Source organism: Carettochelys insculpta, chromosome 18 (assembly GCF_033958435.1).
Source record: "Carettochelys insculpta isolate YL-2023 chromosome 18, ASM3395843v1, whole genome shotgun sequence".
Classification (NCBI taxonomy): Eukaryota; Metazoa; Chordata; order Testudines; family Carettochelyidae; genus Carettochelys; species Carettochelys insculpta.
Genome location: NC_134154.1, coordinates 21,322,037 through 21,344,004, shown reverse-complemented (window position 1 = coordinate 21,344,004; position 21,968 = coordinate 21,322,037). Strand labels below are relative to the sequence as shown.

The following is a 21,968-nucleotide window of genomic DNA, read 5'->3' as shown; positions in this document are numbered from 1 at the left end:
AGTAGTCCAAAATAACCGGTATCAGAGTTTGTACCAGGGATAACCCTTCTGAGCTGCCCAGACAGATCTTTTCCATTTGGCTACATATGTTGCTCTTGTGGGAGGGCTTCCTGCTGTTCAACAGCATGTCCCTCACAGGTTCCGAGCATGAAAGCGGTGCTGCTTTTAACCATGAAGATTCCAAGCTGTGAAGTGTAGCACTTGAAGGTTGGGGTGCTTCAGTCTCACGTCCTCCTGTGTCAACAGAGTCCAGGTGTAATGAGAGAGCCATCGGGTCACAGACAGACTGCTCCAGGAAGGCTGAGTACCAGTGCTGTCGAGCCCACGCTCTGGCCACTAGGATGACGGATGCCTGGTCAGACCGAATTTTGAGTAGGGGCCTGTGAATGAGTGGCACCAAAGGGAAGGTGTAAAGCAGAGGGCCTGACCAGTGAATACTGAACACACCTGCCCAGGAGCGTGGGCTTCGATTCTGGTATAAACAGAATGTCCGGCACTTCACACTGAGATAGGAGGTGAATAGGTCTACTCAGGAACACCCCCACTTCTGGAAAATTAAATACAGCATGTCTGGCTGTAATGACCACTCGTCCATAAATGACCTGCTGAGATGGCCTGCTAGGTAGTTGTGGGCCCCCAGTAAATAGGGCCTTGTCACACAAGGGAGATTAGCGCGCGTCTCCTTGCTTGTTTATATAGTACATAGCTGTGACCATGAACAATACCACTGCAACACAATGACCTTTCAGGCTGTCCTGAAACACCTCACAGACAAACCTGATGACCCTGAGTTCTTGACCATTTATGTGGCGCCAGGACCCCTCTTCGCTCCACAGGACCCGAGTCTGACACTCTCCCAGATGTGCGCCCCAGCCCAAATCTGAGGTGTCCGTAACTAGGGAGAGGGAGGGTTGTGGGGGGTTGAAAGGCACTCCCATGCAGATCGATTGGGCGTCCAGCAACTAGTGCGGGGTTAACAGAACCTGTGGTGGGACAGTCACCAACATGTCTATGTTGTCGCCACCAGGCCTGTACACCGGAGGCAAGCCACAGCTGGAAGGGACACATTCACAGCCTGGCATGCTGGACTACAAATATGCACACCACCATGTGACCCAACAGCCTTAGGCATCCTCTGGCTGTCGCAGTGGGAAACCTGATCACCCCATGGATTAAGAGATGCTATGGCCTGAAACCTGCTTTGTGGCAGAAAGGCTCTGGCCTGCCCTGCATCCAGGAGGGCACCCACAAACTCCATTCCATGAAACCAAGAGACTGTCGAACCTTTATCGTAACAGTTGCATGTGCTGTGCTACCTGACACTGCAAGCATCCCAGAACCAGCCAATCGTCCAGGTACGGAAAGAGGTGTACCCCGTGTCTGCATAGGAAGGCTACCATCACTGTCGTGCCTTTGGTGAAGACACACTCAGGGCCAAGGACAGGACGAATAGAAGGACCGTGAACTGATAATGGTCACTTCCCACCAAAAAACAAAGGAACCTCTTGTGGAGTGGATAAATTGTTTTGTGGAAATACACGTCCTGTAAGTCGAGAGGGGCAAACCAATCCCCCTCTTCCAGCATCGGAATGATGACGCCCGTGTTGGAGGAGGGACTGTATCTCCTGCCTAAGCAGAGTCTTGAGAGGGGGGTCCCTGAAGAAGGAAGGGGAAGGTGGGTGGGAAGGGGGATCTGAGGAAAATTGGATTGCATATCCCCTTTCCCCCATGCCTAGGACCCACTGGTCCGACGTTATGCTGCACCAAGCAGAGTAGAAGGGGGACAGACAGAATGAAAACAAAAGTTGAGCTGGAACTGGGGTGGTGATCAGCATGCCACTCCCGCCACCTACACCATCAAAAATGTTGTTTAGGCTCCAGTGGGGGTTTTTGATGACCCTAGCCCTGCATCTGCTGGCCACGGTGCCTTCTGTTCATACAACCCCTTCTCCTAGAAGTATCTGTCGGTTGTTGAGGGAATTGTCTGAACAGAGGTCTAGAAGTAAAGTGTCAACACTGGGTAGCAGGAGTAAGTAGGCTGAGTGAGTGCAAGGTGGCCCTCGAGTCTTTTAGGCCGTAAGCCTTTTGTCACTCTTTTCCAAAAATAGGGACGCCGTAGGTCCTGGATGATTTGCTGGACCTCCTAGGGTGGTCCCGAAACTTATAACCATGCTCCTCTACGCATGGCTACCCGCAAGGCCATGACCCTGGTGGTGACATCTACTACATCTACATCCGGCATTGAGGGCAGCCTCAGAAAGTGTGGGCTCCTGCCTTGCAACAGCGTCAATGCCCGCATTTTATGACCCACTTGCAGCATTGCCCTGGATATGAGTTTGTTTCTCCACCACCACCTTAAAAATCAGTCTTACTCTCTGGCAGGACCAGCTCTGAGAAACAGGATAAGGAACTGGCCGTGTTAGAGCCTGCTGGTTAGCAAGCCTTAGCTGTAGGCCTCCCGTTGAATAAACCTTTCTACTGTACAAGTCCACGTGTTTGGTCTCTTTTTTGGGGGGATGGGCCTGAAACCCTCGTCTCCCCCCTATGATTTGCTGCATCAACGTCATGGGAGTCAGGGGGAGGGTAGGTGAAGAGACGCTCATTGCCATGGGCAGGAACAAAAGTAATGATGCTCATTCCTTCTGGCTGTGGGTAGGGTGGAGGCCAGGGTCTGCCACGCTGTCTTTGCCATACTGGCAATTGTTTTAATAATGGGAAATGCTCTTCTCATGGGCTGCAACATAGAGAAGATATCTGTCACAAGGTCCGATTCATCCCTGACTTTCTCAGCGTGTATGCCCAGGCCCTGGGATACCTGGCACTGCAATTGCTGATACACCCTACCATCCTCCATGATTAGGGACGCTGAGGACCCAGCCAAGGCTTCGTCTGGGGAGGACGAGGACAGTGCACCTGCCCCTTCCATGCCTACTGACAACAGCAGTAAGCCTAAATCCCCCATTTGAGTCCCCAGCACTGGGATAGGTGGTGCCATGCTTGACGCCTGGGGTAGTATGCCTGAGAATAGGGCAGGCTGCATTAGGGGCACGTCCTGGTAACTTGGCATCTGAGATAGCACCAGGCCTGCTTGTGATGATGCTGCTGGTGCTGTAGTTCCTGGTGCCTGCACAGGCAGTGCCCAGAGCTGGGCTGGTTTGGTCTGTGAGAGTGCCGACATTGGTGCTGACCCCAGCGAAGAGGCCTCCAACATGGTCGGTCCCTGTGACTGTTCCAGTGCAGGCGCACACAGTGATGCTGATGGCACCACCTGTAGCACCTAGGGAGTGCTGGGCGTTCTGGACAGGAGTCCCACAGCTTGCCCCTGCATCTCATGAAACACCCACGGGGCCCAAAAAGGCCACTGGGGTGCACCTGGGGATGATGTCTGCCAACCATCATCCGCAGAATGACAGCTCAGGTGTCTGCACTGGCTGTGGTGCAACACCCTCATACTTCCTCTCCTAACTAAACTCAAATAATACAAGTCAGACTCTAACGCCAAATCCGAAGCCGATGACCAGGTGCCATGGGACCTGGGGCTTCCGCAGACTCCTGTTGACCTTGAGCCACATGGTAGGGCATGCTAAGCAGGGTCATTGTTGGTCGTCTGCCCTGTGGAAGCTGTTCTGGTATCAGGAATGACAATGGTCCTGTAAAAGATGATGCTTGCCCAGTGCTCTACGTTGGCGCTTGTGTCTGGGATGGCGCCTCCGGTGGAGATGTAGACACCCGGTGTGGTGTTGGTCTCAGCACTGTGATCTGTAACAGGCCCTGTGCTGTGCTGAATGCCTCCGACATTGAGGACAGCCTCAGAAAGTGTGGGCTCCTGCCTTGCACCAGCATCAATGCCCGCATTTTATGACCCAACTCATGGTACAATCTGGCAGACACCTTGCAGGATTCTTGATGCTCTACCCTCTCTGGGGACCGGCCCCTTTCATGCCTCTTTTTCTTGTCATCTTGTAACACTAGGCACCAGTGCCTGGTCCTGACGCCGGGAGCTTTCTGATGGTACCAACGGTGCCAGAGCGCTCTGCACTGAGGATGCATTGCTCTGAGCTCCCACAGGGGAAATGTCTGGATGCAAGACCGCTTCCAATAGCAGGACTTTTAAACATTGTGCTCTGTCTTTTAGAGTCCTAGGCTTGAAGGCCTTACAGACGGAGCACCGTTCATGAAGTTGTGCCCCACCAAGGCAACCTAAACAAGTCCTGTGTGGGTCATTCGTTTGATACATTTTAAACAGGTCTTTAGACCTGGAGAGCCAGGCATCCCCTGGTGCAGAAGCACCAAAAGGGGTTAAAGTCCCACCCCAGCTCTCTAACAACTACTAAGTGGTATCTCTTTACAGGTGATAAAGACTATCTACAACTATTTACATGATTACTAATTTACAGGTAATGGCTAAGAAAAGAATAGAGAGAGCTCCAACAACCCACAGCGCTGCAAGAAGAAACTGAGTGGGGGACAGGTTGGGCGATGCATATATTGGTCACCATATCAGCGCCACTCCAGGGGGCACACCACTGACCCTATGGCTACTGGCTACGGCAAAAAAGCTTCTGGCAACTGGACATATACCACGGCACACCCAACATGGAATGCACATGAGCAATCACTCGAAAAACTCCCACTTCATATTAAACAGTTTAGGTGAAATAATATGAAATGCATATCCAAATATGTTTTGCTCTTCTTCCAATTTAAGGAGACCACATAAACTTTTAAAAAAGCTGTTTTTACTAAAAAGAAAACCAACTCTCCTGTTGGCAATGCTACAATCTGAAAGTGTGTCCTCAAGATTGCTATTAGAATAAGATAAAAGCCTCTGAACTTAATGTGCTTTTAATTTTCAGATTATAGTTTCTTCAATTTAAATCACAACCCCCAAAATACATTTTCTCATCAATGGGAGAGTGCCCTTCTCGCTATGAAACAGAGCTTAATATGTAAGTAGACAAATCTTACACTCCTGCAAAGTATGGAGAGTGAGAAGAAAATCTGTATGAAGCAATTGGGTTTATGGCTCACTGCTTAGAGAGAACGTTAGTCTAAATATGGATTATGTTCATATAAGATTTGATATGAAAAAGACTTAAAAAAATCACTGATGATTTCATCTCACAGACATAAACAAAACTAATCCAATACATATGCAAAAGAATGAGAGAGGAACATTTTTAACCCCCCAGCACCATGTCTAATTCTTCACTCAAAGTATCGCAGGGTGGGATTTGTATTTCTTTAAATCCGTTGAAGCATCTTCACTGCAACCTCCTAGCAATTCTGCATACAAGACGTAACGTATAGCTGAAAGATTTACAAATGATGATTTTTCACTTTATTGCCTGAATTGTCAAAAGCCTTATTATTTCCAATCCGCCTACCACATAACTTTGCACGAGTAACTCTTGGGCTTGGGTTTACACCACCACCTTATTTTGTTATAACAATGTCACTCAGGGATGCGTAGACAATGCAGTGTAAATGGCAGGGTTTCTCCCACTGACACAGCTACCATCTCTTGGTAGATATCCCATCTGTGGATGTATCTGTGGATATCTAGGGATCATTTTTGTAGATGCAGACGTCAATGTGGATACCTATCCGCTGTACCTCTTAGAAAGGTGGAGTACCTACACGTATGCAAGAACCTGTTCTGTCATTGTAGTTAGTGTCTTCAGTTGGAACTACAGTGGTGCAACTGCTGCATCTGAAGTGTACAGAAACCCGTGAACAGGAAGTTGTTCAGAAGCTGTTCATACACATGCAATATTTGAGATCAGTGTAGCTTTGTATGATACCATTAGAAGTGTATCTTTCCATAACCCAACTGGATATGTAACCAAGAACCAAGTCTCCAAAGTGAGCTTATAAATACAAGATCAAATCTTGCTCTTCCTGAATATTCTCCAACATTCGTTAATAATGCATTTTCTGAAGAATCACGGCAGATTCCATTTGCTGGCATATTCACAGACAGGAAAGAGACAAAGTCAAGTTTGTATAAAAATTTGTATAGTCATCATCTGTCACAGCTCATTAAGTGCCATAAACAAGATGGTTGTCTTTTTCTAGGTCCACTTCTCTGTTAGCCCTCTAGTATTCCAGTTAAACACATCCACAGATTTTTAGCCAATACTACCTAAGCTATTTCATGGAAAATAGAAATTTACACAATAAAGACAGTAAATAGTTTAAATATAATATATCCATAGATGATAGTGAAATCATAAAAGGTTGAGGTTAAAAACATATGTTTTATAACACACTGAAATGGATAAAGCATAAACAGAATTCTGAATTTCACAAACAGGAATTTATTTAGAAACCTTCTTAGCCTTGTTCAATGTTTTACACTGTCTGTGTGTCTGAAGAGCTCATTCTCCACTCCCTTCTCAGCCAAATGGGAAAATAATTACAAAAATGAATTCCATCATAAAAAAATGCAACAACATTATTCATATAGAGCCATTATTGCAATTCTACTTCAACCCTCTCAAAGAGAAAAATCCATCCAACTAGGTAGAACTTCTTTCTGGTTCAATTCACCTCTGACATTTCTGGAAACCAGTGATTTGTGGCACCTTAATACTTCTAAGACTGCATCTACACTACGAGATAAATTCAAATTTTAAGGTGTTAGCTTGATATTAAAATGTGATTCTTCACACTTAAAACTATTTATTTATTAAGATGTAGTACAGATTACAAAAATATCGATATTATGGGAGGGGTACAGTGTCAAATTTGAATTTAAAAACTCGAATCAAGACTCATGTGGAAGCGCCATCTTCTTAATTTGAATTTATTAGCTTCCCAAAGTGTCCTGTATGTATCCTACAAAGCTACATGGTGGCACTCCAAGTATGGCTGCTTCATTGTGCTGCTCTCAGGTGTGCAGAAAGAAGGTCAAAGCCAGCCTGTGAAGTTTGGATTTAATTTGAATTCGAATTGGAATTCAGCAGCCCACTCCTGTAAATATAAAGGGCGCCCATTATGAAAAAATCCCTTTGCCCATCGCATCACACTGCATTGGTAGCCATCGTACCGCATCAGTAGCAATTTTCAGTAGGCCTGTATTGCAAACATCAGGACTCCAGGTAGTGATCTGACAAGCACTTCTCAGGCTCGCAAGAGAGCCTCAGCTTGGACCCACCAGATTCTTGATTTTATTGCCATTTGGGAAGACGAAACGGTGGCGAAGAGACTTTGCCATGTTTCTTTTGTGCATCCAATCTATGATCGGATGGCGCATGAGATGATCACCCGAGTTACTCCCAGGACTCCATGCAATGCTGGATGAAGGTTAAAGAACTCCATCAGGCCTATCAAAAAGTCCAGGAAGCCAACCAGTGGTCAGAGGCGGCTCCATGGGACCGGCTGCTATTATCAACAGCTACACATGCTTTTGGGGAGGGACCCCACCACGGAGCCCGGACTCAGTAATGACACTTGTGGAGGTCCTGCTATGGAGTTCAGGGTGAGCCTGGAGGAGCAGTGTGGCTTGGAGGAAGAGGGCAACGGACAGGAGGAAAGGAGCAATGAGCAGGGGACAGAGGAAGTTGACAGCCCAGAGCTCATCACCACAGACCTGGAACTGGGCCTCTCCACATCGTTCCCCTCCATGGCAGTCCTCGAGCCCTCTGAAGCAAGCGGTTCTGGTGAGTCTTTATTCTGCATGCTAGAAGCGGTTTGGGGGTGGGTATAGCTATAGGGTTTTGCACAGGTGCAGGTTTGCTAGCTGTGCCCCTCAGAACAGCGTGTTAATGTTTTTGGGGCTGGAGCACTTCTTTTTGGAGATCTCCTCGAAGGCCTCATCCAGGCACTCTTATTTTGTCCACAAGGTTCTTGTGCAGGCCTGACTTGTTCCGGCTTCCACAGAAGAACACCTTGCCATGCCAGACAGCGACCTGGTATCATGGCGCCACATAGGATTTTAGCAAATTTTCCAAGCTTTTGGTCACACAGCAGGAACAGCTGTTCTTTCTGCATATCAGTTAGTTTTAGAAGGGTGATGTAGTCTTTGGCAACCTGCAGAAGCACGGGAATTTGCATCCTTTATTTTTAAACATACTTCCTGTCCTGTGGCTGCCAGGCTCTGCTGGGCTTCTCCCTTCCTATGTCCCTTTCCCCCAACATTTCTCTTCCAGCATTTCCTTGCATTTTTCAGAACTCGCCCATGCCCCACAGCTGCCAAGCTCTGCTGGACTTTTCCCCTCCCATGACCCTTTCGCCAGCAATTCTTTGAATTTTTCAGGACTTCCTAGTGCCATGCAGCTGCCAGGCTCTGATGGGCTTTTCCCCTCCCATGTCCCTTTCCAAGCACCATTTGTTTTCAGTTTTCAGGAATCCCCCACATCGTGCAGGGGATTCCTCTGATGTGCTCTTCCCCTCCAACGTCCCTTTACATCTACCCTCTCTTTGAATTATTTTTTTCTTGACATTACTTTTATTGCACATCGAACCCCACACACAGCTGGCCATTTTTCACTGCCACAGGACACTTGGCAGCTTCCCCTCCTTTGCAGACCTCCCTTTCCCAGCAAAAGAAGACAACTGCTGATAGCTTACCATATCCACAAAGCAATGTGGTGGATAAGTGATGTACTGTGAAATGCATGCTTACTATCTTATCCTTAATAACCCATAAGTATCCTTTAAAAGTATACTTTCACAGATAGAAAGAGACACACATTCATTGCACCTCAAAGCACATTATGTGAACTATGCCTAAATTTTGACTTTCATTTTCCAGACCCAATGCCCAATGTTCCAGAGAAAAAACAAAGACGCAGCAAATGCAAAGATCTTATCCTGCAGCGTATGGGAAAGACTGAGGCAGAGCGCACCAAGCTGACAAAGGACAATGCTCAGTGGCGTCATAGTACAGCTGAGTGGTGTCAGAGTCAAGTACAGTTCAACGAGAGAATGCTTAACCTCCAGCAGCAGCAATTGTTAAAGATGAGTGAGGTTGTGGTAAAGCAGACTAAGGTCATGGCAAAGCTTTTAACAGCCATTACTGAGGAAACGGAGGTCCTGTACTCCCTGCTGCAGCTGCAGAGGGATGCCCAACCCAGCAGTGCAGCTCATACCTGCTGGCCAGAGTCCCCTAAGCACAGGTCACCCACCCCCGTTGTCACGGTCCCCGCATGCGTAGCCTGCGATAGCCTGCCACTCCAGCCACAAAGGCCACTGCAAAAGGCTAGTCAAGCACCCTTAAGGCTTCTATTCCTGACCACTTAAACCTCTCCTCCCAGCCAAAATAAAATCATTCGTTTGTGGTCAGTGAGATTTCTTGTCATGCCGGGGGGGGTCGGGGGGGTGGGCGGCGGCACAGGGAGGGGGATGGACACAAATCAAACTGGGTAGGTAGAGGGATACGGGGCTGAAGGCACAGCTGCCCAGGTAATACTTCCTGGTCCGCAGCAGATGCATGGCTGAGGGAACTGGGCAGGCGGGGGGCAAGGTGCTGAAGGCACAGCTGCCCGCCACATGCATTCTACTTACTGTAACTTAATCCTCTCCCACCAAGCAAAAGCATTCATTCATTATGGCACAGTATAATTTATTGGCATTATGGCAGAGAAATACATGGGTAGCATGTGCATTACAGATCAGTCATGAAGCTGGTTTTTTTAAAGCATCTCTTATTGCTGCTGCCTGAGCATGGCTACTGGTGGACAGTTTGTAGGCAACTGCGAGTAAGCCCTGACTATAGCCTCTACTTCAGAACTCCAGACTGACAGGAAAGTCTCACGCCTTGATTCACATATTTTGTGCAAAATAGTGCATGCTGTAATAATGGTGGGGACATTACCTTCAGAAACATCCAAATGTGTCAATAAACATCTGAACCTCACTTTCAGACGTCCAAAGGCGCATTCCATCACCATCTTGCACCTGCTCAATCTGTGATTAAAATTTTCCTTGCTGGGGTCCAGGGCTCCTATGTAGGGCTTCATCAGGCAGGGAAGCAGAAGGTAAGCAGGGTCGCTCAATATAACAAAGGGGATCTCCACATCACCAATCTTGATTTGCTGATCAGGGAACAAAGTCTCTTCCAGGAGCTTTTGGTACAGTCCCAAATTTTGGAATATGAGTGCACCTTGAATGGTCTCTGACCAGCCAATGTTGATGTCAGTAAAATGACCTTTGTGATCTACCAACCCCTGCATCACCATGGAGAAGTACCCCTTTCAATTTAAATACTCTGAAGCAAGGTGGGCCGGGGCCATGATGGGGATGTGCATTCCATCTATTGCCCCACTGCAGTTAGGAAAGCCATGGGCAGCAAAGCCATCCACTATGGCCTGTACATCTCCCAGGGTCACAGTCTTTCTGAGGAGATACCGACAGCTTGCAGGGGCCACCTCCATCACCACAGAGCTCACTGTAGATCTGCCTGCCCTGAACTGATTTATCAGTGACCGGTAACTGTTGGGGTTGCAAACTTCCACAGTGCAATTGCCACTCGCTTCTGAACCATTAAAGCTGGCCTCATTTTTGTGTTGCTGCACTTCAGCAAGGGCACCAGCACATCACAAAGTTCCATAAAGGTGGACTTGTGCATTCAAAAGTTCTGCACCCACTTCTGGTCATCCCAGGATTCCAAAACGATGTGGTCCCATCAGTGTGTGCTGGTCTCTTGAGTGCAAAACCGCCACTCCTCCATTGTCAGCAATGCATTCATGGCAGCCAGCAGCTATGAGTTCTTGGACCACAGTTGAGAGATTTACTCTTCCAAACCACCCTCACCATCAGCAACATCATTTATATAGCCAAGCATCACTGAACTTTGGAATTGAAGGACAAATTGCACGACAGCTGCTGTGGTTGCTGAAAAAATCTGTGCTATGAGTTGAAGTATTTGTGGATCCATGATTGCGCTGGAATGCTACAGCAGGAAATGGCGCAATCTCCAGTTCTTTTTTCGCAGAGTTACTGATGCAGTGCATTCTAGGGCAGAGCTTGGAATTCTGAGATTCCAACATGGAACACCCATGAGCAACCGGAACTAAGGCACTGTGGGATAGGTACCCACAATGCAGTGCTCACGCTGTAGAACTTGCATAGGGTAATGTGGATGCAGAGATTTGACAAAGAAAAAAGGTGGGCTGAATTTCAAGAAGTTTTGTAGACACTTTATCCAAATTCATAATAAACGAGGTTAAATATTCAACTGTATTAAATATTGAATTTATCTTGTAATATAGATGCAGCCTGTATTAAGAAAGTTCACTGGCAAAACATTATCCTTCTATTAAGAAATAAGCTCAGACTACTGCTGAATTTCCAGGAACAAGCACACTGTGGCTTACTTCCAACATGTCACATGCGCTACCGCCAACTGGACCATTATGACTATTACATGCAGAAGGGGGAAGCATGAAATAGTGAAGTATATATCAACCATTACAATCTCTAAATGCAGCATACACATACAAGTTGAGATTAAATTAGTGAAATTTAAGATCTAATTAAAATGAGTTTATAATAAAAAGCAATAAAAGCAAAAACACTCCTCTCTGGACATTTAAAATACAATATACTTCCAAAACACCATTGGAAGAACAGAAATGTTTAAAAAAAAAGTAGTAATGTTCCTTCATGGGATGGAATGTTAACTACGTGAAATCTTGTACTACAGAAATAACTGAATCATTTCACTGTAGTGATCAATGCTTAAGCGCCACCAGACAGTGTGCTCTACTGCCATCAATGGGAAATGGAAAAGAACACATGGGAGAATGTTTAATGCCTCTAGTTTATGCTGCATTTCTCTAAAAATGTACATAGCTTGAGAATATTTAATACAAAATTCAAAAGCCCTTCATTCACAATAACGCTTCTGTCACAACTGATCGGGAAGACCCCCAAAGGCCTTACTAGGTCTTAATAATTTAACATTTGATACATCATTTGCTAAACGTTTTAAAAATAAAAAGCAAATTTAGTACTTTGAAAAGTGCTCATCAGCTCTAAAAAAAAAACCAAAGGTCTATTTATTCAGTGGAGAGAAACACTCCATGTAGCAGCAAAGTAAGATACCAAAAACCAAAACCACACTACTTGTAGACCTCAATCTTGACTCTCAGGTACAAACTAGGGGAATGCAAGAGGAGGTTAGAGCTCTGCAGCTGCTGCTCAGGTCCAAGAGAGACAGGGATTTGGGGTAATTCCCTGGTAACAGTTGTCCACTGGGAAGCAAACTAAGTCTCCCCAGTGTATTCTGAACAGCTGAGCAAAGGACTCCCCCAACGTAGCACTTTTCAATCTCAAGTCAAGAAGCATTTGAGACAAGCTATTTTTAAATCAGGGTACTACCTGTTCTAGTGCCATTTTATCATAGCTCAAGGGAACTAAGAAGAGATGGATCATGCTGGAAAAGAGTGAAAAACAAAACAAAAAGAAGCTAAAAAAGCATTTGAAATTAAAAATGTCATGTGTGACAAACATTTTATAACTAGTAACTTCCTCCACATCTTGTACACGTTTCTTTAATTATATTTAGGCTGTAATAATGGACAGGTCTGATCACCCATGTTGCCATGGCAGAGCAAATCTTGTTTTTGAAGTATTTTAATCTTATGGATAAACAAAGAGCCCAGAGGAAATAAGTCTCTGACTGAGAATTTGCAGGTCTAGTCCTGTACTTTTCAACTATTATTTTATTCGTCTCTCACGCTGCCCAGGGTTTAGCAGGAGAGAGAAGGTGGGTGAGGTAATATCTTTTACTGTATCTCACTCACCTTGTCTTGCTAAAGTCTTGGGACCAACATGGCTACAATTGTATTGGTGATGACTCCTGCATAAAGATTAAGCTTTAGGCTACCTGGGTTTAAAAAGGGAACCTGCAAAATAAAGATGCCAACTTGTGGTATGATTGACTTTCCCAGAGGTTTAAAAAAGCCTAAATCACATCTGATCTAAGAAAGGGGCTGGGGGGAGGGGAAGAGAGAAAGGAAAGGAAAGGAAATTCAGCACCAAGTTTAACTTCAGGCAGTTTTAGAGGGTACAAACTACTTTCACGAACTCTTCTTGCTGGACCTAGACAAGCCACAGAAGTCTGTAAATGACTTTAGGAAATTCCTAAAGTGCCACCTACTGGTGCCAATGACTTTGTTTAACATTAAGTGGCAGTGAAACGTACAGCTTAGGTTAAAATGATCATGTATTTAAAACGACTGCTCGGTAAAAATGCAAATTTACCTGTTATATGATAACTGCCACAAAGCAAATCGAAACATGGAGATGCAAATAATTAGCCCTCGGCAACCAAAAACCCATTTTTGTTATTTTCACTTAAAATGTGTAATTTTAAAATGTACAGAGACAGCAAAAAAGATTTAAACTTTCTTCCAACTGCTCCTAACAATCTAGACATCCCAGCTAAAACATTCTTAAAATGTACAAATATTTTCTGGTGATAAAAAATAGCAACACAGCTGAGCAATTAACTGAATCAGTGCTTTTATAAAGTCCTTTTTACAACATATGCATTTCTGATGCATCCGTTTAGACTGTATCTCAGCTCCAATTATAGCAATATGCAAGATGAAATGGTGTCTTTACCATACTAGGAGGTTTAAAAATTGAAAGTATTAGAATTCTAAGAAATGAAAATTTCCCACCCTTGAATATAATGATTTCTAATTAAGCATTTTACTGCATTGTCCTCCAGTACACTTAGGATAACTTACCAACATCTGTATGATTACTCATCCAGCCAATTGCGTTAATAGATACCAACGCCAGCAGTCCTGAGCCAACAAATGACCCAATCCCAGAAAAGAAAAAGAACAGTCCCATAATGGCACTCTGCATGGACTTTGGAGCTGCTGAATATGCAAATTCTAAGCCTGTATTAAAAGAAAAAAGGTATTAACGTGCAAGAAATTAATGCAGTTGGTTACCAGCTGAACATGCCTACTAATGACCAATATCCATAAACACTGAAAACAATACTGTTGTACAAGGTTTAAAAACAAGAACTTGGAACTACGGTCTGCGGGATTTATGTAACTGACTCCCATGGATATCTGCTCTGAGAAGCTAACCCCTTTAGACTGCTCGGATAGTTTTAATGAAGGTTATCAATGTTTTATATTAACCCATTAAGTCCTGAACATCTGGATATTCAGACTATCTTTGTGTGCTGCAGCACTCTCCTCTAGTTTTCTTTTTAGCAAGTGTAAAATCTGCTAGCCAACAAGTTTTGTCAGAAACCTCATGTGCTTCTACAGGTTATTCACTTTGACAAGTCAACTGATCTCAATCACGTCTCATTGTGTACCAGAGTCAACATACCACCTAGGGAGTACACATTATACTTGGTTTTCAACCTTATCCGAAGTGAGTTAAACAGTTAGGACATAGTACAACGAAGTACTAATAGTACAACGGCTGTCTGAACCACCACATTGCTTCCTTTCTCACTTGAAGCAGAGTGCTCTTGAGTGTTATATACTGGCATGTCTATGATTGCATAGTGTTGAAGAGCCCTTTTTCAGGAGTCAGACTGGAACCACTGATAAATGTAAAGCCAGAATGTAACACAGTGTTCTTATACATCTCTGGAAAACAATAGTATGTTTCCAGGAGAAGAAAATTTCTATTTAATGTGACAAATGCTTAGAAGAAAAAGTTAAAAATTTGTCCAAATCCTGGTTATTGGGATGTTTTGCCACTAAATTCCCCACTTACTGGGCCAAACCGTAATTAAAAGAGAACGTTGGGGATAATTTTTGATACAAGTGCTGAAGGAACTCACCAGGCGCCGTGCACAACTTAACCTGCTGCTCACAAACAGGGAAGAACTAGTAAGAGAAATAGAAATGGGTGGCAATCTGGGCTGCTGCAACATGACGGTAGATTTCAGGACCCTGACAAAAGGAAGAAAGGTGAGCAGTAAAATAGAGATCCTTGATTTCAGAAGAGCAGACTTCGATTCCCTGAGACAACTGATAAGCAGGATCCCTTGAGAAACAAAGATGAAGGGGAAAAGAGTTCAGGAGAACTGGCAGTGTTTTAAAGTCTTACTGAAGGCAAAGGAACAAACCATCCCGCATGCATCGTAAGAAACGCAAATATTGTAGGCAACCAGCTTGGCTTAACAGGGAAATCCTTCACCAGCTTAAACTCAAAAAGTATGCGTGTAAGAAATGGAAATGTGGACAGCTGACTAAAGAGGAATATAAATATGTTGCTAGAGAAAGCTGGGGAGTAATCAGGAAAGCAAAAGCACAATTGGAACTGCAGCTGGTAAGGGATGTGAATGGTAACAAGAAGGGTTTCTACAGGCACGTTAACAATAAGAGGGTTATCAGATGGCCTTTGGCCATCTTCTTTGAAAACTCTTGGAGATCGGGAGAGATCCCAGATGATTGGAAATAGGCAAACGTTGTGCCCATCTTTAAAAAAGGAAAGAAGGACAATCCAGAGAACTATAGACTAGTCAGCCTTAACTCAGTCCCTGGGAAAATAATGGAGGGGATCCTCAATGAATCCATTTTGAAGCACGTGGAAGAGGGGAAAATGATCAAAATAGTCAACATAGATTCACCAAGGGCAAGTCATGCCTGACCAATCTGATCAGCCTCTATGATGAGGTCACAGGCTCTGTGAACATGGCTGAGTCAGTGGATGTAATACACTTTGACTGCAGCAAAGCTTTTGATAGTCTCCCACAACATCCTTGCCCACAAGTTAAGGGAGTCTAGGTTGGATACATGGACTATAAAGTGGATAGAAAGCTGGCTTGACGGTCGGGCCCAATGGGTAGTGGTCAATGGCTCAATATCTGCATGACAGTCAGATTCAAGTGGAGTGTTCCAAGTCTCAGTTCTGGGGCCGGTGTTGTTCAACATCTTTACTAATGACCTGGATGAGGGACTGGATTACACCTTCAGCAAGTTTGCAGATGATACCAAGCTAGTGGGAGAGGTAGATATGTTGGAGGGTAGAGATAGGACCCAGAGTGATCTGGATAAATTGGAAGATTGGGCCAAAAGAAATCTGATATACAGCAAAGATGTGGATGTGCTGGAGCAGGTTCAGCGGAAGGCAATGAAAAAAATTTAAGCGGCTTTGAGCTTGTGTAGTCTGCACCAGAGAAGACTGAGGGGTGATTTAATAGCAGCCTTCAACTTTCTGAAGGGAAGGTCTAAAGAGGATGGAGAGAAACTGTTTGCAGCGGTGACAGACAACAGAACAAGGAGCAATGGTCTGAAGTTACAGAAGGAAAGAAGTAGGTTGGATATTAGGAAAAACTACTTCACCAGGAAGGTGGTGAAGCACTGGAATGCCTTGCCTAGAGAGAGGTGGTAGAATCTCCATCCCTAGAGGTTTTTAAGTCCTGGCTTGACAAAGTCCTGGCTGGGATGACTTAGTTGGGGTTGATCCTGTTTGAAGCAGGGGGGTGGACTTAATGAACTCCCGAGGTCCCTTCCAGCGCTATGATTCTATGATAAATTGTAACCTTTCATCAAACGCTCCCCTCCCTCCCCCGTGGCTCTTAGAAAAACCTGAGAGTCAGTTTGTTGACTACACTAGATACTATTAACACAAATGAAACTGAAGTACATGGAAAGTACACTAAATCTTTTCTTTGCCTTCAGTGATAGTGCTGCCCGCTGGCAGCCATTCATAGCAATGTAATGCTACTTCAAATAAGCAGTCTTGAAATTAAACCCTCTAGTTGCTGTTGTCATGTGAGATTATGATTCCCAGCTAAATAAGGGTGCTTTAAGAGGATTGCAGGGAATAATACACAAGATTAATGCAATGTGTGTCATCTTTTAAAGGGACCTGAAGTGAAACTAATATGGCTTAATAAAAGTGTGCTCAGCTTTACTGTAAACAAAAAACAAATGTTTCTGCTTTGAACATATTTAACATAGTAAGTACTTTTAAATCAATCATAGAATTCTAGGGCTAGAAGGGACCTCAGGAGGTCATCTAGTCCAGCACCCTGCCCAATGCAGGATCAACCCAACTAAATCATCCCAGCCATGGCTATATGAAACTGGGACTTAGAAACCTCTAGGGATGGAGATTCAATCACCTCTTTCGGTAACACGTTCCAGTGCTTCACCTCCCACTCCTGGTGAAATAGTTTTTCCAAATGTCCAACCTACACCTCTCTGTAATTTCAGACCATTGCTCCTTGTTCTGCCATCCGTCACTACTGAAAACTGTCTCTCTCCAGCCTCTCTAGAGCCCCCTTTCAGGAAGTTGAGGGCTGCTATCAAAGCACCCTCACTGTTCTCTTCTGCAAACTAAATAAGCCCAAATCTCTCAGCCTCTCCTCCTAGGTCACGTGCTCCAGACCTTTAATCATTTCCTGTGCCCTCTGCTGAATGCTCTCCAGTAAGTCCACATCCTTTGTATATTGGGGGCCCCAAAACTGGATGCAATACACCAGATGTGGCCTCACCAATGCTGAATAGACGGGAAAAACAACTTTTCTAGATCTGCTCGAAATGCTCCTCCTAATGCACCCCAACGTGCCATTAGCCTTCTTGGCTACAAGGCACACTGTTTACTCATATCCAGCCTTTCTTCCACCATAATCCCTAGGTCACTTTCAACTGTACTGTTACTTAGCCAGTTGGTCCCCAGCCTATAACAATGCTTGGGATTCTTTCAGCCCAAGTGCAGGACTCTACACTTCTCCTTGTTGAACTGCATCAGGTTTCTTTTGGCCCATTTGATAGGATGGGGTATCTGGGCACATCTGGAGAAATCAATCCAAGATACCTTTGCTTAAAAACCAGGCTACTTACAGCCCCAGGCTGGGATTTCCTTCTCACTTAGGCTAATCCAACCACCAGCAACAGCACCTCTGCCAGGCCCACTGGCCAGCCAGAAGCCACACAAGCAAACCCACAGACTTCTCAGATGTTCTACCACCCCAGACCAACAACCTCCAACTTAAGGTGAGAGGCTCTTAAGCCTGTTCAAGACTGCACAGATTGTTCCAGACCCCAAAGGGCCCATCCCAGATCCTGATCAATATATAATTGGATCTTACCCAAACAACACACTCACCAATTCTTTAGATCTAAACATCTGAAGATTGACTAATAAAAAGAAAGAACAGGGTTAGAGAGAATAATTGTTAAGGGGATTCTTTATATACATCAGTCAACTACTGATACAAGCAGTGTTATTTGCTGATTCTTAAGTCTCTGAAAATTCATTTGAGATTACACAGATTTGGTCATCAAAGCATTGTAGATCCAGCCTACTGGAGTCCACATGATGACACATGGACCCTTGGAGACCGAAAGACAAAGGAACGAAGATGGACACTGCTAAATCCACATCAACCCTTTGAGGTATGGGTCCCTAGTCCAGATAGGCTTAATTCATGAGGACTGAAGAACACAGAAATTACCTGCCAGGCCCCATTTTGTAGTTTTTCCTATGCAGAGGGAAAATTCCATTCTTCTGTCATAGGTCTTGGCTTACCACCTGACCCAGTGGGTCACTGTGCTGAGTTTCCATTCATTGCAGTGCCAGAAGGAAAATGCCTACCACCACAGAATTGGTGTTGGCCATCTGGGACTTTGCTCAGTCTACTGTCCTGGCTGGGGTGCAGCCCGATCTCCCATTTTGAACCTCAGCATTGAAACACTTCTAATACAGCTGCAGAGCTAAAATCTGTAACTTTACACACAAGCAAGATACAGACATATAAGCAGTGTACATAGATGCAGAGCATCATCAGCTTTCCTTAGACACCTCACGTGGCCTCCTTAGCACAATACTGGAGGCCAATAGCCACACTGGGCACTAAAATGGCTTCCAGACTCAATACAAAAATCCGGTCACACGACAGCCCAATCCTCGAATTTGTCTACATCACTCTGAACCCTATCCCTACCCTCCAATGTATCTACCTGACCCCCAGCTTAGTGTACAATACAGTATTGTAACCATTAAATTTCACTTTTCAAATAGAACTTTATAGTACAATATAGGCACTTATCACATTTCAAAATCATATTTTTCCTGATGTATCTTCCATTCCATCTTAAGGTACCTTCTTATATGGCCAACTGTTTATTTTAGATAATGATCAGACAATTCAAACAAAGAGTAATATAACTAATGATTGATATTTGCATGAACTCCCCAGTTCAAAAAGTAACATTTGTATCCCTCTACCCCCCCAAAAAAAATTGTCCAGTGAATAGGTTTTGAAGTTATGAAACCATTACTATAGCTGCAGTAAGTAAAAAAGAACAGCAAAGCACTTTGCCCAAGAATAGGACGCACCTTAAAAGATTTTGTTTCCTGCCTATTAAATCAAGTAGTATGAACTACCTTGTTCAACAGAAGAAGCTATCACTTTTTTAAACTGTAATAAATTGCAGATACTGGTTATATTTTTCTTTGGGAACATCTATAGAAGTGTGTAAGAAGTCTGGAAGTCAAAAGAGAAAGGTGACACCTCAAAAGAGAGAAGTACCAAACACCAGCTTTCAAGTATACAGGCATTTCTTGTAAGTCAGTTGCATACATGAATTCAGTCTAAGAGTTAACGTGACTCCCACAGTGTTGCTAAGCAACTCTTGCTTTAGTCTGTGCTTTAAGCTCTATCATTCAGAAAGACATTACAACAGAGATGACATTCAGAAAGTGACTTGTTTAGGCAAGAATTCCAGTCGCTTATTCTGAAATGACAAACTGTCATTAGTAGCTGGGGACAGAAAAATATCCCCTATAGTAACAGGTGATGTTATTACAGACTTAATAAAACATTGCAATAACCAGTGCTGCCTTCTATCATGCTAAGGATAAGTTACAGACTCACGGAACCTCTTCCCTATAGGTTAGCAACTTAAGTTAGTCTTACCTTGCACCATCCGCCATTTTACGAGTAGTTAACCTGAGACAAAGCTGATAAATAACCTGGCCTACACATTATTAGGAGCAGGAGCAGACTAGGAGCAGAATCCACAGACCATTAGCCTGGTATTTTAATCACTTGACAATTTTCCAAGGTATTAACTTTTATTTCTTACAGTCCAAAACAATGCCAGTCTAGACAACAAGTTACACCCTAACAGCTGACAGGAAAGGGGTGGGGGAGAGAGAGAGCAGCTTCCACCAGAGCAGTCCAAGTTACACGCTTAAGTAACAAAGAGCAAAACTAAATAAAAAAGTCAAATGTTGAGGAAAACACATTGGCTGGGTCTACACTAGCCAAAAACTTCGAAAGGGCCATGCAAATGGCCATTTCGAAGTTTACTAATGAAGCGCTGAAATACATAGTCAGTGCTTCATTAGCATGAGGGCGGCCATGGCACTTCGAAATTGATGCGGCTCACCGCCGCACGGCTCGTCCAGATGGGGCTACTTTTCAAAAGGACCCCGGCTACTTTGAAGTCCCCTTATTCCTATGAGCAGATGGGAATAAGGGAACTTCGAAGTAGCCGGGGTCCTTTCAAAAAGGAACCCCGTCTGGACGAGCCCCGTCAATTTCGAAGTGCTGCAGCCGCCCGCATGCTAATGAGGCACTGAGTACGTATTTCAGCGCTTCATTAGTAAACTTCGAAATGGCTATTTACATGGCCATTTCGAAGTTTTTGGCTAGTGCAGACGTAACTATTGAAGGGCAAATGCTGCAGAAGAAGAGGATAAAGAACCAGGAGGTACAAAGAGTTAAAAGCTATGAAATGCACACACAAAAAAGCATGAAATGAAAGCTCCTGATCCCTTCTGTCCCAAAAATGAGTCAGGTTGGACACACTAATCTGTGCCAAGTATGCCCGACAGAGGTTGGTTCATTACATCCAAGATGGCCTCTAAACAGTGCCTCATCTCTCTTTTGACCTGAGATAGTTTTATGCACATTCATATTGTAAAAAGGTGATCATAAACCCTAAAAGTGTCCATTCACACAAATGTGCAATACTTTTTTCACATGCAAAGCGAGTTTTCTTACTTCTTTACCTCCAAAACCTAGCTCACTCAGAGGGTATGTCTGCACTTGGGAATAAAGCTGAATTTCTTGAAGTCGAATTTTTCACAATCAATTTTATAAAGTTGAGGTTGAGTGTCCTGAGCAGCTCAGAAACTTGATTTAGTGTGTCCCCACATGGCTGCCTGAATCTGACTTTGGCAGCAGTGTATTGTGGGCACCTATCCCGCAGTTTCTGCATCCCCATTGCATTTTGTGCTGGTGCCTTCTGGGAAAAAAGGTGCTGCAAGTGGTTCTGAGTTTCTGATATCATCCCAGAATGCATCTTCCTCACCTCCCCTTTCTGTTTGGAAAACACGGCATTTTTGCGCACTTTTCATCTTGACTGTCAACCATCGTTATAGACACCAACATGAATCCCAATATGCTTCAAAGTTTGATTCAGTGTTTGTGCTCAGTTCCCACATTGTGATGCAGTATCTTCTAAACATAATGCCCATGCAGAATCAGTTTATTGTTTCCACAGACACTGAAGGACATGAATCTCTGGAGAGATGAGCCATGGAGTTTCTGGCAGCATTGGAGTCACTGTACTGCGTGTAGCAGAGGTTCTGGAGGCACAACACTAGCACAGAATAGTGGGATCAAATCAGTTTGAAGACATGTGATGACCAGCAGTGACTGCAAAACTTTTCGTATGCCTAAGGCCACATTCAAGGAACTCTGTGAACTGCTGTCTCCCACCCTCTAGCACAGTGATACCAGAATGAGATCTGCTTTGACAGTCAAGTAGTAAGTGGCAATTGCTCTTTGGAAGTTTGCAACACCAGACAGCTACAGGTCAGCAGGAAATAAATTTGAAGTGGGCAAATCTATGGCGGGTGCTGTCATCATACAGGTAACCAAGGCAATAAACATGCTTCTCCTGAGGAAGACAGTGACTCTGGGGAATGGGCAGGAGATAGCGGACGGATTGGCTACTATGGGGTTTCCTAACTGTGGTGGGGCCATCAATGGAACACAACCCATAGTGGCA

The 21,968-nt window shown here is 44.4% G+C and overlaps 1 protein-coding gene across 1 annotated transcript in view; it reads right to left on the bottom strand.

The window, feature by feature from the left end:
- SLC15A4 (solute carrier family 15 member 4) overlaps nt 1-21,968 on the bottom strand; it is a 66,949-nt gene that overhangs the window by 3,353 nt on the left and 41,628 nt on the right. Inside the window, exon 7 of the mRNA XM_075012920.1 lies at nt 13,704-13,862. Within this exon, the coding sequence (XP_074869021.1) occupies nt 13,704-13,862 (159 nt within the window). The remainder of the gene's footprint in view (nt 1-13,703; nt 13,863-21,968) is intronic.